Source organism: Amphibalanus amphitrite, unplaced genomic scaffold (genome assembly GCF_019059575.1).
Source record: "Amphibalanus amphitrite isolate SeventyFive unplaced genomic scaffold, NRLGWU_Aamphi_draft 000297F_arrow, whole genome shotgun sequence".
In the NCBI taxonomy this organism is placed as follows: domain Eukaryota; kingdom Metazoa; phylum Arthropoda; class Thecostraca; order Balanomorpha; family Balanidae; genus Amphibalanus; species Amphibalanus amphitrite.
This window is the reverse complement of record NW_024881792.1, coordinates 449673-468758: the sequence shown is the minus strand read 5'-3', so window position 1 is coordinate 468758 and position 19086 is coordinate 449673. Positions and strand designations below refer to the sequence as shown.

The 19086-nt window shown below is 46.0% G+C and overlaps 1 protein-coding gene across 2 annotated transcripts in view; it reads left to right on the top strand.

Annotated features, from left to right (window-relative positions):
- The window catches only part of LOC122387761 (SH2B adapter protein 2-like), a 167308-nt gene that overhangs the window by 143068 nt on the left and 5154 nt on the right, over window positions 1–19086 (top strand). For both annotated transcript variants that reach the window (XM_043378210.1, XM_043378211.1), the window contains exon 5: window positions 18495–18601. In XM_043378210.1, coding sequence (XP_043234145.1) covers window positions 18495–18601 — 107 coding nt within the window. The remainder of the gene's footprint in view (window positions 1–18494; window positions 18602–19086) is intronic.

Sequence of the window (19086 nt, the reverse complement as noted above, 5' to 3'; positions counted from 1 at the left end):
AAAAAACGAGCGTGTGCGCCGTTACGAGACGCAGAGATTGACATCCGAGTTTAAGGCTCTAGGTCAACCGGTGACCTCAGAGGTCAGGTCAAGGGCCGCAAGGTACGGTTCCGTTTTGGTGAATAACTTCGCAGCATCGATTTTAGCAGCATCGTGTTCGCCTCGCTCAGGCACGTCGATTAAAGGCCGCCCCACACTGGAACTCGCATGCGGGTTGCCAGTTTTTGGGTTTTCGGGTTTCTTCTAAATCAAATGGTACAATCTAAGCTGAGTGACCTACACTACCCTCTAACAAGCGAGTCTGCATGTTTTTAGCTTGCGAGCTACTTTGCATCGCATTCCAAAAGTTGATTTTGAGTCAACTTTCGATTCTCCTCGCTGCGAGGTCTGCGAGTTTTGCGAGGTTTGCGGGTTTTTCGTTGGAGTCGAATTTTAGTTTGTTGCGCTGGTATTGCGACTATATGTAATTTTCTGAAGGTGTACCGGATTCATTGCATTCATAAGGTTACCATAAGGGAACGTTTTAATCACTATGAGTTAGTATTATGCCCGCAAACTCAAAACCCGCAAACTCGCAACCCGCAGGCGAGGTCCAGTGTGGGGCGGCCTTAACCCGCGCCCTGCTGGGGGGGGGGGGTGTTTGAACACCCCCCTTGTGGTTTTTGGTACACCTTATCATACATCAATTCTACACATGTTGTGAAAATTTTAGACATAGGTCATTCAAGGCCAGGTCACCAGGTCACTGTCACTCACCTCATAAAAAGTTTTAATGTCTGTCATAGCTACACCGAGTGACCGATCGCTTTGAAAATTTCAGCGATTGCTAAGAGCAATAGCATGTACAAAATGTATATCTCAGAATTTTGATATCGATGACCTAAGGTCAGGTCAATTTTGCGACCTCCCCATTATAAGTCAATGGGAGAAAATTGAAATGCGCCTCTTTTGGATGAAAGACATTGACCACGTTTCCATGGGCATCACTGATCCGGATCAGTAAAAATGGATTAGCTAATCCTGTATAGTTAGACACTTTATGAAAATTAGAATAAGAGATTAACTGTTTGTATAAACCTAATCCACTTTAAATTATACCCTGTAAAGAAGAATTCAAAAAATATACACGATTTAAAGTTGCTGATCCGAATCAGTGATGCCCATGGAAACGGGGTCATTATAAACACTCCCAAACACCGAATTACAAGTGGTTTAGACATGACACTAAACATGAAAATGGTGTCCGTGACCCTTGTTTATGCCCTGAGGTCATCTTAGTTCACGAATGGTATCCAACAGTTTTTCGCAAATAACTTTTGATAGAGGCATGCTAGAGCGATGAAAACGCCTTAGATGTGTTCAGCTCGACGATACGGATCGACTGATATGCAACATGACCCTTTCCAGTCAGGTCATGACCTTGACCTGAGGTCAAATTTTCAAGTTGACCTTTCAAGGTCAAGTTATAGTTCATTCGATGCGTCTTGACGAGAGGAACACGATGCTGGTAAAAGTAAGCTCGTACAAGGCTTGGGTCAAAAGTTATTGCAGAAAAACTGTTTCTGAAAAAATCGGTTATTTTTGCAGTTTTTGCCCCCTGCAGGCAAAACCGTTGACGTTAGGTCAAATATGAGAGAATTACTCAGAAAGGGCGTTCATAGGGCTATCGAATGCGCTTTTCCGCGGCGCTGTAGCTCTATTGGTTCCCGAGTTATGCGTTGGCTTCTTGGAAATTTTCGACATTCGACCTGGAAATCGGCGAAATTTTGCCTTCAATGACTTCTGGTGACTTGACCTTTGACCTGACCAAAAAATTGACCGTAAAGATTTCGTCATTATTTTTGACGCTCTTTCGAACGCCGCCTTCCGCGTATCGCTACGTGGCCCAGGAGCCGAGTTACAAGGGGGGGGGGGTGTTCAAACACCCCCCCCCCCCCAGCAGGGCGTGGAAATCCAGGACCCCCAGCCGGGCGCGGGTTAATATACTTTTTGTTTGGATAAGGTCAACTTAGGGTGTTGCCCTCAGGTCACGGTCAGGTCAGCGCCCCCAGGTCACGAAATTGGTCGAAGTAGGTCATTTCGCATATCATTCGATTCCGAAGGTCTTGCTGAGTCCATTGGTGGGTTTCCTGACTCGCTAGCTCAATTTGATCGGGAGTAATGGACGAAAAACCAATATGACCCTAATGACGTCATAAATGACGTCACGCAAGGTCAACATTACAAAAGTGACGCATGTTACCTTGCAAGGAGTGCATCAAATCATGATTCTGTGTGCTTGAGATAGTTGGAGATCGTTCCCGGCGCCAGAAGAGCAGTTTTCATTTTTCCCCTTTGACTTAGAATGTTGAGGTCACGAAGATGACCTGACCTTATATGACGTTGAGGAAAAATCCGAGATATACCAGTTGTGAGGCTCGTAATGTTTATTAGATCCTGCAAGTTTCATTTCCCTGTGAAAGCTCCTCTGGCAGTGAGGAGCTTGCGACATCTGAAGACCTTTCATCGGCTTTCAATGCCCTGCCTCTCGCTGTCAGGGAGCAGCCACCGGGCGCTTTTAAAATGAATGTGAAACGGCGTCTGGGCCAATTTTAGAAAGTACCTATGCGTGCTTGTGGGCAGTGAATGTTTTTTTTTGTGTGTGCTTGATTGCGTCATCATCCCCTCGTATTTACTTTTTCACCTCTTATGACTCGAACTCAAGAATAGCCATGTTGTGTGGATGAGTTTTTAAAGGAAGGGTGCCACCTTTTGGACACAACGCAGTTTTTACAAGATTAGCCTCACATGAACCTAAAAACCGGCTTCACTTACCTATGCTCGAGACGGTCAGCATTGAATCCGCACGTGAAGTTATCATTTGCGAGTTTTGCTGCCAGCATTCGGGCAGGCAAAAATCTTCAGCACTATTTCCTCGTCGTGTTAAGGGTATTTTATAAAACATGAAATCAGCAAAGGTATGTATAAAAGTTATACTTTTGAAGCATGTTTTATCATTTTGAAAGGGTATATTTTTTCTTTATGGTATACACTTAAGTTTTAAAATTTTAATTGGGAAGTTTTTCTAGTAAGTTGCATGAAGGGTGAAGGGTTCCATAGATCTCTTAAGCATTGTAAAGGAAAAACCTTTACTCGACTTATTTGATGTTCTTTTGACGTATCTTACTTAGTTCAACTTACTTACTACAACTTAGTTCAAATCATGTTATCTTCTTCCTTTTTATTTGTTCATCTTTTTGTCTCAGTTGCGCCATCAATGCAAATGGCAGAATGATATGTTGCCATGACAACAGGATATGCCAGCCGTCCTAGCTGCCACATCAAACGACCTTGAGTTGTAGTGGTGATATAAACAACGATCTTTTTTTTTGGCCAATGTATTAAATGCAATGTTTCGGTTTTTTGTATATTGTGGACGCGCTAACCACGTCTAAAAATTCAAATAAGTAAAATAGATTCATAGAACAAAAATTTCGGAAGGTGGCACCCTTCCTTTAAGTGTTCAATAAACAATAAACAATAACCGAAGGTTTGTTGTCAATAGTTTAAACACTATTCTTTAGAATTGTGTTTTTCTATTGAAAAACAAATCTGAGTTCCCTGACAATTTGGCAAAAGCTGCCTGAGATCAGTACAACTTGATGCTCGAGAAAACGGCTGTTCCAAATGTTCTGATTTTTCAGGATTACTAGTGGGCCAGGTGATCTAGGCTCTGGTATGGGTCTCTCCTCCGCGGACAATCTGGTGCACGTGCCACGTGACTTTGAAAATTCCCATGTTAAGCCAATGGGGAAAATGAAAAAATGCGTTCCGCGGCAGATTGCTCGAAAACGATCCAAACGACCCCCCCCCCCCCATTTTCTTCCATGCGGATCAGCCACCATTCGGTGCACTACCCATGGGTATGTCGCAAAGTGGCCGGAAAAGTCCAGAACCACGTGCCACGTGCCGTTGAAAACGACCCTGCACACCGGAAATTTGGACTTTAGGTCATTTCGGCACACCCGCGAAGCAGACTATGACGTGGGTGACCAATAGAGATGCCTTTTTTGAACCCGCGAACCCGCTTTTTGCGGGTTTTCAAAACCCGCAGGGTTTTTGGCGGGTTCGAGAAGCAAAATTTAGTCGTGTGGCGGGTATTTGGCGGTCAGATCTTAGAACCTATAATATATATTTTTTTAGATGCAAAACACAATGCCAAGTGCATTTCCTCAGGCTAACAATACAATATTCATCAAAACAACTTTCAAAACAGAACCAAATTGAAAAATATATCAAGGAAGCACATTTCAAATGCAAAACTGAAAACAACCAGCAATAGCATCCACACTCCACAGTCTAGCAATGACCAAACCAGTGGTACAAGCAACAAACTACAAAGCATAAATAAATGCTGATGAAAGCATTCCATAAAACATAAAAGAACCTGAAAGCAAACTTATAGAAAGCTGAACTGAAGTATATGTGCAGTGTGCACTTGGTATACATTATGGAAGAACCAAATCAGAGCAAATGCCACATGTTACTTTATTTGCATCTGGTCGGCAAAAAAAAGAGCTATCAGCGAAACAAAATTTGATGCAAATTCATTGATTATCCTACTCTACGTTCTGCCCCACCTATATTACAAAAATAGCACACCAATTATCCTTACAAAAAATTAAAATATTGACTGAAATGCGGCCCAAACATTACGCAATACAATAATGGCGCACTTCCGACATTCTGACAAGGATTGACATTTGACTGCGTCAATTTTGGTCTCTGAGGCGAAGGAAAGCTGTCATTGATGACGTAATAATAATTTTAGGATCAATTTTTCTGTCTTGGTTTTTTGAATACTTTAAAATAGCAGTTATACATGTTACAAAACCACGTAGCTGGTAGCATTTATTTCTTCTTTTTTTCTTTTTACGTCCTTATCATTTGTATGCCGAGAGAGGACCAGCCGGAGAGCATTACCAAGACCATCTATAAAATTATTACATTTAATTTAGCATTTACTGTTTTTTTATTTCTTAACCGGTGATTAACCCGCGCCCTGCTGGGGTTTTTTTCGCGAATATCGGCGCGGAGCGCCGCCGTTTTTGGTACACCTTATCATGCATCAATTCTACACATGTTGTGAAAATTTCAGACCAAGGTCATTCAAGGTCAGGTCACCAGGTCACTTGAAGTGACCTCACCTCATAAAAAGTTTCAATGTCTGTCATAGCTACACCGAGTGACCGATCGCTTTGAAACTTTCAGCGATTGCTAAGAGCAATAGCATGTACAAAATGTATATCTCAGAATTTTGATATCGATGACCTAAGGTCAGGTCAATTTTGCGACCTCCCCATTATAAGTCAATGGGAGAAAATTTAAATGTGCCTCTTTTGGACGAAAGATATTATAAACACTCCCAAACACCGAATTACAAGTGGTTTAGACACACTGAACATGAAAATGGTGTCCGTGACCCTTGTTTATGCCCTGAGGTCATCTTAGGTCACGAATGGTATCTAACAGTTTTTCGCAAATAACTTTTGATAGAGGCATGCTAGCGCGATGAAAACGCCTTAGATGTGTTCAGCTCGACGATACGGATCGACTGATATGCAACATGACCATTTCCGGTCAGGTCATGACCTTGACCTGAGGTCAAATTTTCAAGTTGAACTTTCAAGGTCAAGTTATAGTTCGTTCGATGCGTCTTGACAAGAGGAACACGATGCCGGTAAAAGTAAGCTCGTAAAGGGCTTGGGTCAAAAGTTATTGCAGAAAAACTGTTTCCGAAAAAATCGGCTATTTTTGTAGTTTTTGCCCCCTGCAGGCAAAACCGTTGACGTTAGGTCAAATCTGAGGGAATTACTCAGAAAGGGCGTTAATAGGGCTATCGAATGCGCTTTTCCGCGGCGCTGTAGCTCTATTGGTTCCCGAGTTATGCGTTGGCTTCTTGGAAATTTTCGACATTCGACCTGGAAATCGGCGAAATTTTGCCTTCAATGACCTCTGGTGACCTGACCTTTGACCTGACCAAAAAATTGACTGAAGTGACTTCGTCATTATTTTTGACGCTCTTTCGAACGCCGCCTTCCGCGTATCGCTACGTGGCCCAGGAGCCGAGTTACAAGGGGGGAGTGTTCAAACACCCCCCCCCCCCCAGCAGGGCGTGGAAATCCAGGACCCCCAGCCGGGCGCGGGTTAAAAGAGACAACGTAACCGAACATTACATTGCAAACATAAACTGAACAGTGGACCTGTACCAGAAAAAGTAGGAACATTTTCCGAGTGACATAGTACTAAGTGGACAGGTGGAATAATGGGTGAAATATTTTGCTAGGTGTGCGTAGTAGAGTGTGCGTAGGTGTGTGTAGTGTTGCACAATGTGCGTCTGGATGTAACTCGTTTTGTGCAATGCACATGAATCGCCCCCGCCCCTAACCCTTCCCGGCCGGCCCGTGCTCGGCCTCCTATGTGAACGTAGGTGAACGTTAGGGTGCATCAAACGCCCCACTTTTTCGAAAAATTTCTACGAACCCCCTGTCACCAAAATTAATTTGTTACGGATCCTAAATGTATCAACCATGCCAAATTTCAAGAATTTCTGAAGCCATCTAGGGGGTCCGCATCGACCCCAAAGTTAACGAAATTTCATGAATTTGATCATTAATGGCGCTTAATTACAAATTATTTAAAATTATTCTTAGGTCAAAATATCTTTTAGAATCGCTAATCATTGCAAGTGCTTTCCTAAAACTGCCCACCAAATCTATCTGAAATGTATCTGATTTCACCTATAGGAGTCTTGACACTCGCCCGTATTGGTGTTTTGTGTGCGTCTAACATACTGGAGCTGGACCCTCTTGCTGTTCGGTCTCTGATTAAGCCAGAGCTTCACGGAAAAACTAGCGTGTTTCCCGTAACGAGAAGAAGCAGATGATATCAATTTCTACGGTCCTAGGTCATTGGTTGACCTTCCAGGTCAGGTCAATGACCCAAAAGTCGGGAAAATCGAGACCTGGTAGAACTTCGTGAATTGAGTTTGTTGTAGTTTTTTTCGGGGTGCTGATTACGATTTTCAGATCAGCTTTGATCAAAGATGATGTCTCTAATCTATGCATTTAGGCTTGGTCGGGTCAGGTCAGGTCAGGTCAACCAGTGGGCGTCCTGCCAGCTATCCATAGTAGGTGTAAATCACCACCGACAGCTTCGAAATATTATTCGACGGCTTCGAATAAATATTACGAAATATTACGATAAATATGTTACGAAGGCAACAAAACTACTTCGTAAGTGTTCAATGCTCAAACGTTTCAATGTAGTCACGCTTACGAGATGAGTAGACATTAGACAATGCTCCTATCATCAGACGCTACTGCAGTGTCAGTGCGTCTGCTTTTTGAAAGGCCTGCGCTCTCTCTCGTCTTTCTGGGCCATGTATCTGGTGCAACAACTATATAGCGCGGTGCAACAACTACATATATAGCGCCGACCATTCAGCGTTGCATCCACTCGTCGACGCACGGGGAAGGGTCTTTCACAAGGAGATGAAACTCCAGAAAGTAGCAACTGGCATGTCTCAGATATTCCATTCCGGTCACCTGAGGTTCCGGAGGTTTCGTTCACGTGGTCGTGACCTATTGTTTTGGGTCAATGGGGTAAATATGAAAACCGAGTCAGAATGATCATCGTCAGTCACACCCCGGCAAGACCGCGCCCAAACCCCGGCAACATTCAATAGCGCAAGTGGTGGCAACAAAACGAAGACATCAAGTTTGGACGTCGCTACTGAAACCGCAACGTCGTTGACAACGTCGGATACAGCTGTCTGCGAGGGATGAGAGTCCAGACTTGCGACGCTCCACAGGGACTTGGTCCATCCTGAGGTCGACGAACAATTACCGACGGGAAGAGCGGCTTAGTCTAGTTGTTGTCGAAGACGTGCTATCAAATTACATGAGAATTATTCACGGATTGCTAAAAAGATACTCACGAGTCACTCTAAACGAATAATAGCGGTGTTAACATTTACCTCAACATGAGTTCGTCTCAAACCGGTTTTGTCAGGGCTGCATGCGTGACAAAGTAACTTCATTTGGTTTTGACGCTGCCATGGTCGACTAGGAATTTCAGGCTTCATATCGGCGAGCTCATCATCGTGTGCGTCTTCTGCGAGCCCAGAGTCGAAGCATCGAAGTCATGTCGTTGAATCACAAAACCATAAAATAAGCAACAACGGCTCTAACCCAAGAAAACCCAAGTTAATCATTGGAACTTAACGAAGCGATTTGTTCCAGTCTTCCCTCCCAGCAAAAGCCCTACTTCCTAAATATAGGTAATGCGTATCAGTTGGCTAAGCTGAAACTATCTATAGTTATTATTTTCGTGCTTAATTTGGGCTTATTGAGGAAAAATCGCGATGATCTCAAATACTCTTAGTGATGTCAAAGGACGTCATATAGGGCACAAGTTGAATACAGACCAGGCATCAGTCCACGAAAACGGGGCACAAAAATAAATTTCAATTCCTGAAACATATTTGGATCATATTTGGCGCTAACTGAGCACTGCTCAGTTAGCGCCAAAACAGATACAGAAAAAAACAATACAGAAACTGCTCAGTGAGCAGTTTCTGTATCACTACCTATGGGACATAATGGAGGTGTCACGTGACTGACCTGACCTCAGGCGACCTTTACGGAAAAGAAAATCAGAGGAAAAAAGCTGTAAAAATTTGAAAGCTTGTGATTTCCTAAGTTTCGTCTCCCTGCGAAAGATGCCCCGACTCTGAGAGCGCTTCGAATCTATACAGCATTTTTAGACCATCGAGAGGTTCGCATATGACGTCATAGGTCACTGACCTGACCTGATATCAAAATGCAGCAAATGCCAAATGTTCAGGCTTAAGTATCAAAGGTCAGCTAAGCCAAATTAAAGTTCCCTAACCGGACGTGTTTCGACCCATCGCGACAAAAACAGCAGTGGTCGCACCAACCCCCTCCATCGGGGAAGATTAAGTGATGAAGCATGTTCATAGCTGATGCGGACCCCCTAGATGGCATCCGATATAATTTTAATTTTGCACAGCGTCATTGTGCTACTAGTGGAACAAATTGAATCAACAGACAGATCGATTTGAAGACATCGGGGCGTTTGATGCACCCTAGTGAACGTGTATGTGGTCTGTGGATGTGCATGTGTATGCAATAAAAAAGTGAAAAAAGGGTTAGTGGAAAACGATGTGCGCGAAACAAGCCCCCGCCCCTATGACCCATCCGGGCCAACCCGGGACTGGCCCCTCCTGTGAGGGGCCGGTCTGCCGGCCGGGCGTGCGGAGCGCCGACCTAGACGGGTCGACGCTTCGCTCGCCCGGTCGGTGGTTAGGGGGCACCGCCCGGGGTTGCTTGCCGGGCGGTGCGGGTGGGGGCTGGCGGCCCGCCTGGAGAGCCGGGGAGGTAGCCATCAGATCTCCCCGGCTGGGGAAGCATCCCCCAGCTCTCCCCAGGGCCGTGGACGGCACCGTCCCGGTCTGGCCAGGCGGGCCGCCGATGGTGAGCACATATATGACCTTGGTGAGCACAATGTTTTATGCTTATTTTTGCCGGTGTTTTCATGTGAATTATGTAAATAAAACTGTGAAAAAAAAAATAAAAAAACAAAAGTGATTTTTGTCTAATAAGTACTTGATTCTGTTAATGATTCCTATATTACGGCTTATGGCTAAGGCAAGATAGTCGATATGGGCAGACCACTTTAATTTAGTATCAATGTATACTCGAGGGCAGATACAGATACAGATACAGATATATTCGAGCCAGATCCACACATTGGAGTGGCTTTTCACAAGCTCACGTCATACGATGGGGAATATCATGGGGAGGGGGAGTATATCGAGCACACATCCACGCATTCACAAATCACAGTACGTATGCTCAACATAGACACACACAATCTAAGCATCTTGTTCAGGCATTGCTCGCAGCACCTTCATAGCGTTAGCTCTGAAAGATGACACCATTGGGTCAACTTTGAGCTGGTTGAGTCGTGCCACTCCCCTGTAGCACAGCCGCCGTCGGCCTGCCTCCGTCCGAATGGACGGGAGCGTGAGCAAATTGGCGCGCCTTGTGTCGTGCTGGTGGCGATTGCTCGCCTGGCGCCCTATGGTGCTGCTCAGTCGCTCAGGCTGGGAAGACACGATAGCTCGCTGTACAGCGCACACGGTATGGTAGTCAATTAGTCGCTTGGCAGATAACCATTTCAATTCGCGCATTACAGATGCCACACTGTCGCGACGCCGCTTGTTCGACACGACCCGGGCACAGAAGTTCAGTACTTTTTGGAGCCGCCGAAGTTGCGTCTCTCCGCACGATCCGTAGACGGACGAACAGTATCGCAATACCGAGATCACTAGTGACTGGACGATGCACTTCAAGGCAGACCTCGGCACAACATGACGTGCATGCATCAGTGCTATGAGCATGCCAGTACATTTCTGTGTAACGCTGTCGACATGCGGCTCAAAACTCAAATGACGGTCCATCGTCACTCCGAGGTTCCTCACCGTTCTAGACTCAGTGATTGTGGTCGCACAGAAATCCACAGTAACAGGGGCCAAACCGCGGAGCATTGCTGGCGTTCCTATCACGAGCATCTTTGTTTTTCCTGCGTTCAGTTTCATGCCGTTATGGCAAAACCACTGAAAAACGCAGGAGAGCGCGTGCTCCATGCGTGCGATCAGCTGATCTACATCACATTTTCTGCCAGTAACCATGAGCTGCGTGTCGTCCGCAAATTGAACGACGGTGACGTCATCAGGCACACTTAAGCACAGGTCATTTGAGAAGAGCATATAAAGAACGCAGCGCTTTTCGAGGAGCGCTGTGGCCCGAAGGTTTGGACTTTGAATTGTGAAAAACGCCCGCCCGCCATAAAACGCAAACACCGCAAAACGCGCAAAACGCACGCCCGAAACGCCAACGCAAAGGTCGCAAAAAAATAAACAAACGCCCGCCCGCCGCAAACCGCAAATAAAAGAAACGCCGCAAAACAATAAAACCGCCCGCATCGCACGCCCGCTAACCGCCAACCGAAAACGCCTAAAAATCGCCCGCCCGCCGCCAAAAGCAAACACCGCAAAAAAACGAAAAAGCGGCCGCCAACCGCAAACAAATTTAACACCGCAAACGACGCAAAAAAAGAAAACCGCCCGCATCAACCGCCCGCCCACCCGCCGCCAATGACAAACACCGCAAAAAAAAAACACAAAACGCCCGCCCGCCGCAAAACGTTAACACTGCAAAACGTGCAAAACGCACGCCCGAAACGCCAACGCAAACGGCGAAAAAAATCGCCCGACCGCCGCAAACCACACAAAAAAACGCCGAAACGCCGAAAAAAAAAATACAACCGCCCGCACCGCACCGACGCTAACTGCTAACCGAAAACGACTAAAAGTCGCCCGCCAGCCGCCAAACACAAACACCGCAAATAAGCGCCCGGCCGCAGCAAGATAATTTATCAACGACTGGCATACCGTTAGGTTGGTCATGTTCGCAAATCAAAAAGGTATCTGCAAAAATCTCCTAGATGAAAGCGCCCGAGTAAAAAACGGATGGCACGTGCGTGTTCCTCGCCCCCAACTTCCTTCAGGTTAATCGTCATTTGGGTCACCTAACGCATTGACGACCGGCTGGGTGGAATGAACATTGCGCCAAGAAACGTAAGTGTATATTGTCAAAAAGAATCCCCAGAATGGTGGATCCCAAAAGTTTGAAACTACCACTTTGACCCACTGGACGACACCTTAAACAGTTGCCGACCGGATGACACCCATTGTTTGGTCACCCACGTGTATTAAGGAAATCCACTAAAAGCGGCTATTACATCCTCTCGTCAAAAATTAAAACGGTGGTTTCAAAGTCAAGATAAAGAGAGACAAGCATCACAATCACACTCGCATACATCATAGTCAAGATAATACAAGAAACATAGATACAGACATTACCAGCACACATACACACCAGATGGTTAGCTCAACTCAGTCAGGTTGGATCCGTCAGCAGCCGCCTGAGGCGGTGCTTAAAAACAGGCACCGGGAGCCCGAGCAAATCGGGTGACAGGCGGTTGTAATGAACCGGACCACGGCTGATGAAGCGCCTCTTGCCTGCTTCGGTTCTAGATCGGAGCACATATAGTGAGTGGTCCTGTCGGGTCACCCTAGCTTGCGCTCCTAGTGAGCTCCTAGCGGCAGCCACGGTTGACAAACCGGCGGCTAACACCTCGGGCTCACCGAAGCGCAGCAGTTTGTGCACCATGCACAGTGTGCCATGCACCACAAGGTTCTCCGCGCTGAGCCAACGCAGCTTCTCAAGCAGGTCCGACACGTGATCATACTTTTTGCGTCCGAAAATGATTTTTGCCCCATAATTTAGAGTCTTCTGAATGAGTGCAAGGTTCTTCTTCGAACCGTTGCCATAGACAGTGATACAGTATCGAAGCTGCGAGAGAACCAAGGCGTTGACCAGCACGGAGATGACGGACGGAGGCAGGCGCCCCCTGAGATGTGATAGGCCACTGAGAATGCCGGAACAGCGCCGGGTGACGGCAGAGACGTGAGTGTTCCAGGTGAGGTTACACGCCACACTATGCATCATGGGTGCGCCGAAATGACCAAAAGTCCCAATTTCCGGTGTGCAGGGTCATTTTCAACGGCACGTGGCACGTGGTTCTGGACTTTTCCGGCCACTTTGCGACATACCCATGGATAGTGCACCGAATGGTGGTTGATCCGCATGGAAGAAAATGGGGGGTCGTTTGGATCGTTTTCGAGCAATCTGCCGTGGAACGCATTTTTTCATTTTGCCCATTGGTTTAACACGGGAATTTTCAAAGTCACGTGGCACGTGCACCAGATGGTCCGCGGAGGGGAGGCCCACACCAGAACGTAGATCACATGGCCCACTAGAAATCCTGAAAAAAAAAATCAGAATTTTTGGAGCAGCCGTTTTCTAGAGCATCAAGTTGTACTGATCTCAGGCAGCTTTTGCCAAATGTCAGGGAACTCAGATTTGTTTTTCAATAGAAAAACACAATTCTAAAGAATAGTGTTTTAACTATTTTTGGAGCAGCCGTTTTCTAGAGCATCAAGTTGTACTGATCTCGGGCAGCTTTTGCCAAATTGTCAGGGAACTCAGATTTGTTTTTCAATAGAAAAACACAATTCTAAAGAATAGTGTTTTAACTATTGACAACAAACCTTCGGTTACTCCTAAGTATTTTACTGTGTCTTCCCTTTTTATAGAGTCATTATTTAATTGTATTTCTAGATCAAATTCATTACTTGCGTTACTGTATATTTGATTTATGTTTTTTTTTTAGTGTTAAGGGTAAGCTTGTTCATTTGTAGCCAGGAGCAGATAAGTTAAGCTTCGCAGTTAATGATATTTTCAAGGCTGTTTTTTTTTTGTTGCTTCAAAGAAAATCGCGGTTTCATCTGCATAAAGGATATATTGACGCAGCTGCGACATAAAAGCGTATTCTGCGTGGTTTGCATGTGGCAAATATTGCGAGCAGTCTGGCAAATCTCTAATCCGAATTTAGCATCGAATGCAAAACTGTTAGCGGTCCTCAAAACTAGAAGGCGAAGAACACCAAACGGATAAAAATTGTTTGTTGAGCTATGAAAACAATAGTTTTTGGGTGATGGTGGAGGTGATGTGAAGGTGGTTGTTTTTAATACCTAGTAGGGTATGTATCTATTTTTCGCCATTGTATCTTTACTTTTGTGTAATTGGGAGCCACGGCAATATGTGACAGATCCATCAATGCTCATAAGCCAAGGTATTGCAATTATTTATGTTGATAGGTAAACGCTGATTCTGCTGGGAAATGTAAAGTGAGTTAGGAGCAGGTGGGTGACGGCACGTGATCGCCTGAGGCGGTGGGGGGTAAAAATATTTTCGTCATTTAATGCTCAATGCAATCGCTGCGACTTTTTACAAGACTTTCTTCTCGTCGTTGTTCCTTGCTTTCAACGACTGGTCCCCAAGTGATGACTATCCTCACGCAAGATAGGATGAATGGAGCTAGCAATTAAGCCCAAAAAACATATCGAAAATGTTACAAAGCACTTCTTTTGAAGGAGATGAATTGAATGGTTTTGGAGCCTCACGAAACATGTTTCAGATATGACGCGTAAAACAAACTGACGCATAAAGACTGTGTTCAAAAGTGTGAGCGGCAGCCCCACAAGCACTTGTTGATAAATGAAAATCGTAGGTACTGCTCGGTCGCCATAGCAACAAGTAAGCGTCACAAATTTCGAACATTATCTGAGTGCGCCAAGTTCGACTACATCGAGGACGATGGGTGATGGCTGCCAGCTGATTAAATTAACGAAACGCGTTTGCAAGTAAATGGCGAAGTACTTGTATGAACAGCATTATGACATATATATGTTTTCAAATATAACCTTATGTTCAATGATTGCGAAATGCAAAAGGTTCCAAAAACCTTTATATTCAACCATATTGATGAGTGGTGATGAATGGTAAAAACCTTTATATTCAACCATATTGATGAATGGTGTGGGAGAAAATGAATGAATGAATGAAGGACTGAATAATTGGATGATTGTATGAATGAATGAATGATTGAATGAATGAATGAATGAATGAATGAATGAATGAATGAATGAATGAATGAATGTATGTACGGATGAACATGAATGATTGAACGATTGAGTATTGTTTCGAGGTTTGAATGAATGGTTTAATGGTAAAGTACTTAAACTCTTTGATGTAAGATGGTGGCCTTTGATGACTTGATTGTCAAATTATCTATAGCTGAGTGATGTGTGAGTACATAGATGGTTGGATGTTTGACTGATTGCATGCCTCGATGGTCGAATAGACGACTAGATGCTTGTGGTCTAGTGTTTGATAGATGATAGGGATGAATTAATGTGTAAATTGTGGACACATGTATTATATTTATATGAAAGGGTAACTTGTGAACATTTCAACTGTAAGATGGTTGTCTATTTTGCGCGAGAATTTACCAATGTGAGACTTCCTGACTTAGCTGTTATCGACATACTCTGGCGCTGTTGTGACTAAATGATTTAATTTGCAATTCTGAACTGAAGAAGGACAGTGTCCGAAATATATTCATTTTGTAATTAATTTTGGAACCTTTTGCATTTCGCAATCATTGAACATAAGGTTATATTTGAAAACATATAACGAAACGCGAATAAATTCAATTTTTGTTTGAGATTGCGCGTAAAATCTGTTTGTTAATTTCAAATAGCATTGAATTAGTTTTTGTATATTTAATAACTACAAACGCCTCTGTGCAAGAAATAAATCAAGGCTTATGAAAATCGTGAGTAGGGTTGGAAAAAGCAGAAAAAGGATCACGTGACTCGCGTCCCAACCTTATCTGTAAGAATCTTGGTTAGGAGACCATGGGTTAGATCAAGCAATTTATGACCCTTAGCCCAAAATCAAATCAGTAACTAAGGTTACCAAATTACAATGTGAACATGCATTGTGTATTCATCAATATGTTTTGCTTGCTCACAAATGTCCTGATAAAACAGGGTATTGAAAATATAGGTAAAGATTAACATGATATCTAAAACATGTGTGTTGACTGTTGAGCAATGTGCGCCTGCTTACTACTACTGTTAACTTGATTACTATACTGATTTTAGGGCACTGGAAAGAAACTTTACATTAATTTTTTCATCTTCATGCATTGATATTTATGTATAATTTTGCGTTTACAGTTTGATTAAAAACTTAAAACAACATTTTTATGCATTGTCGTGACCTCACCATTATAAGTCAAAGGGGAAAAATGAAACTGCTATTCTGGCGCCGGGAACGATCTCCAAGTATCTCAACCACACATAATTGTGATTTGATGCACTCCTTGCAAGGTTACATGCGTCACTTTTGCAATGTTGACCTTGCGTGACGTCATTTATGACGTCATTAGGGTCATATTAGTTTTTCGTCCATTACTCCCGATCAAATTGAGCTAGCGAGTCAGGAAACCCACCAATGGACTCAGTAAGACCTTCCGAGTCGGTTCCCACTAGAGGGACAGCATTACGCGTAGCGTAACGAATCAATTTTCATTAAAATCGGCCCAGTAGCGGCTGAGATATTGCCAGAATAAATTTGGCGAATCCTTGTAGCCGGTGGTGCCCTGCGCCGGTATTCATTGCCAAAGGTCAACGACCTCCCGGCTCTGATTTCGCTCAGTTTTGCAAGCGAAGAAACTGAGCCTAAAGCACGTGCTCTCTGATCGGCGCCGGCCGCGGCACAAAATCACGCAAAGATGCGCCCGCCACGTGCAAACCGCCGAGCGCACCCCACCAAGATTTAATACGACAAATGGTTGCACGCGCCCGACTCGGCGCCAAAATTTCAACCCCGCAGCCCGCACCATTCCGGAGCAACAGCCCGCCAAAGGGAACTGACGCGTTACGTTCATCCATACGTGACATTTTGAATTTTGATGCGTACAGATATTTTGATTTTTATATAAGTGAATTCCACAATGCTTTGAATATGCTAAATTGATCTAGATATTCGAAAATCGCACGCCCTAATGGATGATTTATGGTATCTTTTGCGACTGAGAATGGATCGGTCTTCAAACCTAGTGACCGAAAACGAGGTGATGGGTAGCAACTAGCAAGTGCTGGTGACCGTACAATTCCACGCTTGGTGGGTGATTGGGCATGGAATGACCCACATTTCAGATTTCCATGAGCAGTTTAACCTCCCAGCACCAGTGTGACCCACAGTCTGACCTCCCAGCAGCAGTGTGACCCACAGTCTGACCTCCCAGCAGCAGTGTGACCCACAGTCTGACCTTTCAGCAGCAGTGTGACCCACAGTTTGACCTTTCAGCAGCAGTGTGACCCACAGTCTGACCTCCCAGCAGCAGTGTGACCCACAGTCTGACCTCCCAGCACCAGTGTGACCCACAGTCTGACCTCCCAGCACCAGTGTGACCCACAGTCTGACCTCCCAGCAGCAGTATGACCCACAGTCTGACCTCCCAGCAGCAGTGTGACCCACAGTCTGACCTTTCAGCAGCAGTGTGACCCACAGTCTGACCTCACAGCACCAGTGTGACCCACAGTCTGACCTTTCAGCAGCAGTGTGACCCACAGTCTGACCTCCCAGCAGCAGTGTGACCCACAGTCTGACCTCCCAGCAGCAGTGTGACCCACAGTCTGACCTCCCAGCAGCAGTGTAACCCACAGTCTGACCTTTCAGCAGCAGTGTGACCCACAGTCTGACCTCACAGCACCAGTGTGACCAACAGTCTGACCTCCCAGCACCAGTGTGACCCACAGTCTGACCTCCCAGCAGCAGTATGACCCACAGTCTGACCTCCCAGCAGCAGTGTGACCCACAGTCTGACCTTTCAGCAGCAGTGTGACCCACAGTCTGACCTCACAGCACCAGTGTGACCCACAGTCTGACCTTTCAGCAGCAGTGTGACCCACAGTCTGACCTCCCAGCAGCAGTGTGACCCACAGTCTGACCTCCCAGCAGCAGTGTGACCCACAGTCTGACCTCCCAGCACCAGTGTGACCCACAGTCTGACCTTTCAGCAGCAGTGTGACCCACAGTTTGACCTTTCAGCAGCAGTGTGACCCACAGTCTGACCTTTCAGCAGCAGTGTGACCCACAGTCTGACCTCCCAGCACCAGTGTGACCCACAGTCTGACCTCCCAGCAGCAATGTGACCCACAGTCTGACCTCCCAGCAGCAGTGTGACCCACAGCCTGACCTTTCAGCAGCAGTGTGACCCACAGTCTGACCTCCCAGCACCAGTGTGACCCACAGTCTGACCTTTCAGCAGCAGTGTGACCCACAGTCTGACCTCCCAGCAGCAGTGTGACCCACAGTCTGACCTTTCAGCAGCAGTGTGACCCACAGTCTGACCTCCCAGCAGCAGTGTGACCCACAGTCTGACCTCCCAGCAGCAGTGTGACCCACAGTCTGACCTCCCAGCAGCAGTGTGACCCACAGTCTGACCTCCCAGCACCAGTGTGACCCACAGTCTGACCTCCCAGCACCAGTGTGACCCACAGTCTGACCTCCCAGCACCAGTGTGACCCACAGTCTGACCTCCCAGCAGCAGTGTGACCCACAGTCTGACCTCCCAGCAGCAGTGTGACCCACAGTCTGACCTCCCAGCAGCAGTGTGACCCAGAGTCTGACCTCCCAGCAGCAGTGTGACCCACAGTCTGACCTTTCAGCAGCAGTGTGACCCACAGTCTGACCTCCCAGCAGCAGTGTGACCCACAGTCTGACCTCCCAGCAGCAGTGTGGCCCACAGTCTGACCTCCCAGCAGCAGTGTGACCCACAGTCTGACCTCCCAGCAGCAGTGTGACCCAGAGTCTGACCTCCCAGCAGCAGTGTGACCCACAGTCTGACCTCCCAGCAGCAGTGTGACCCACAGTCTGACCTCCCAGCAGCAGTGTGACCCACAGTCTGGCTCTGAGTGACGGCGCTGTGCTGGATGGGCCGCCGGAACTTCACTCGGGCGGCGCTGTGCCGCCGCTGCACGCCACCGCAGATAACGGTCAGTGCTCAACAGACAATATACCACGGCGCTGTGCCGCCGCTGCACGCCACCGCAGATAACGGTCAGTGCTCAACAGACGATATACCACGTCAAATGGGACAAAAATGACTATTTTGACCCTCACCTCCTCCGATTTTTGCGAAACTTTGTGAAACTACTCATCTATATGTTACAGACCGTATCAAGACCCAGTCTGTTTGCAAACGGCCCATGGTCCAGTCTGGCCGTTTGAAAACGGCCTAGGCAGTTTGAGACGGTCTAGACAGTTTAAAAACAGCCTAGTCAGTTTTTGACTAGGCCGTTTTCAAACGGCCTAACGGCCTAGTCAGTTTTCAAACGGTCTGGCGAAGTACAACAGCCTCTGAAGATCCCTTAACCCTATTCCGGGCGGGGGGGGGGCCTTTAAGGCCCCCTTCAGGTTTTTCCTGTGCCATTGCCAAACGCCGCAAGACTGAAAGCTCATACTTCCAATGGTACCCAAT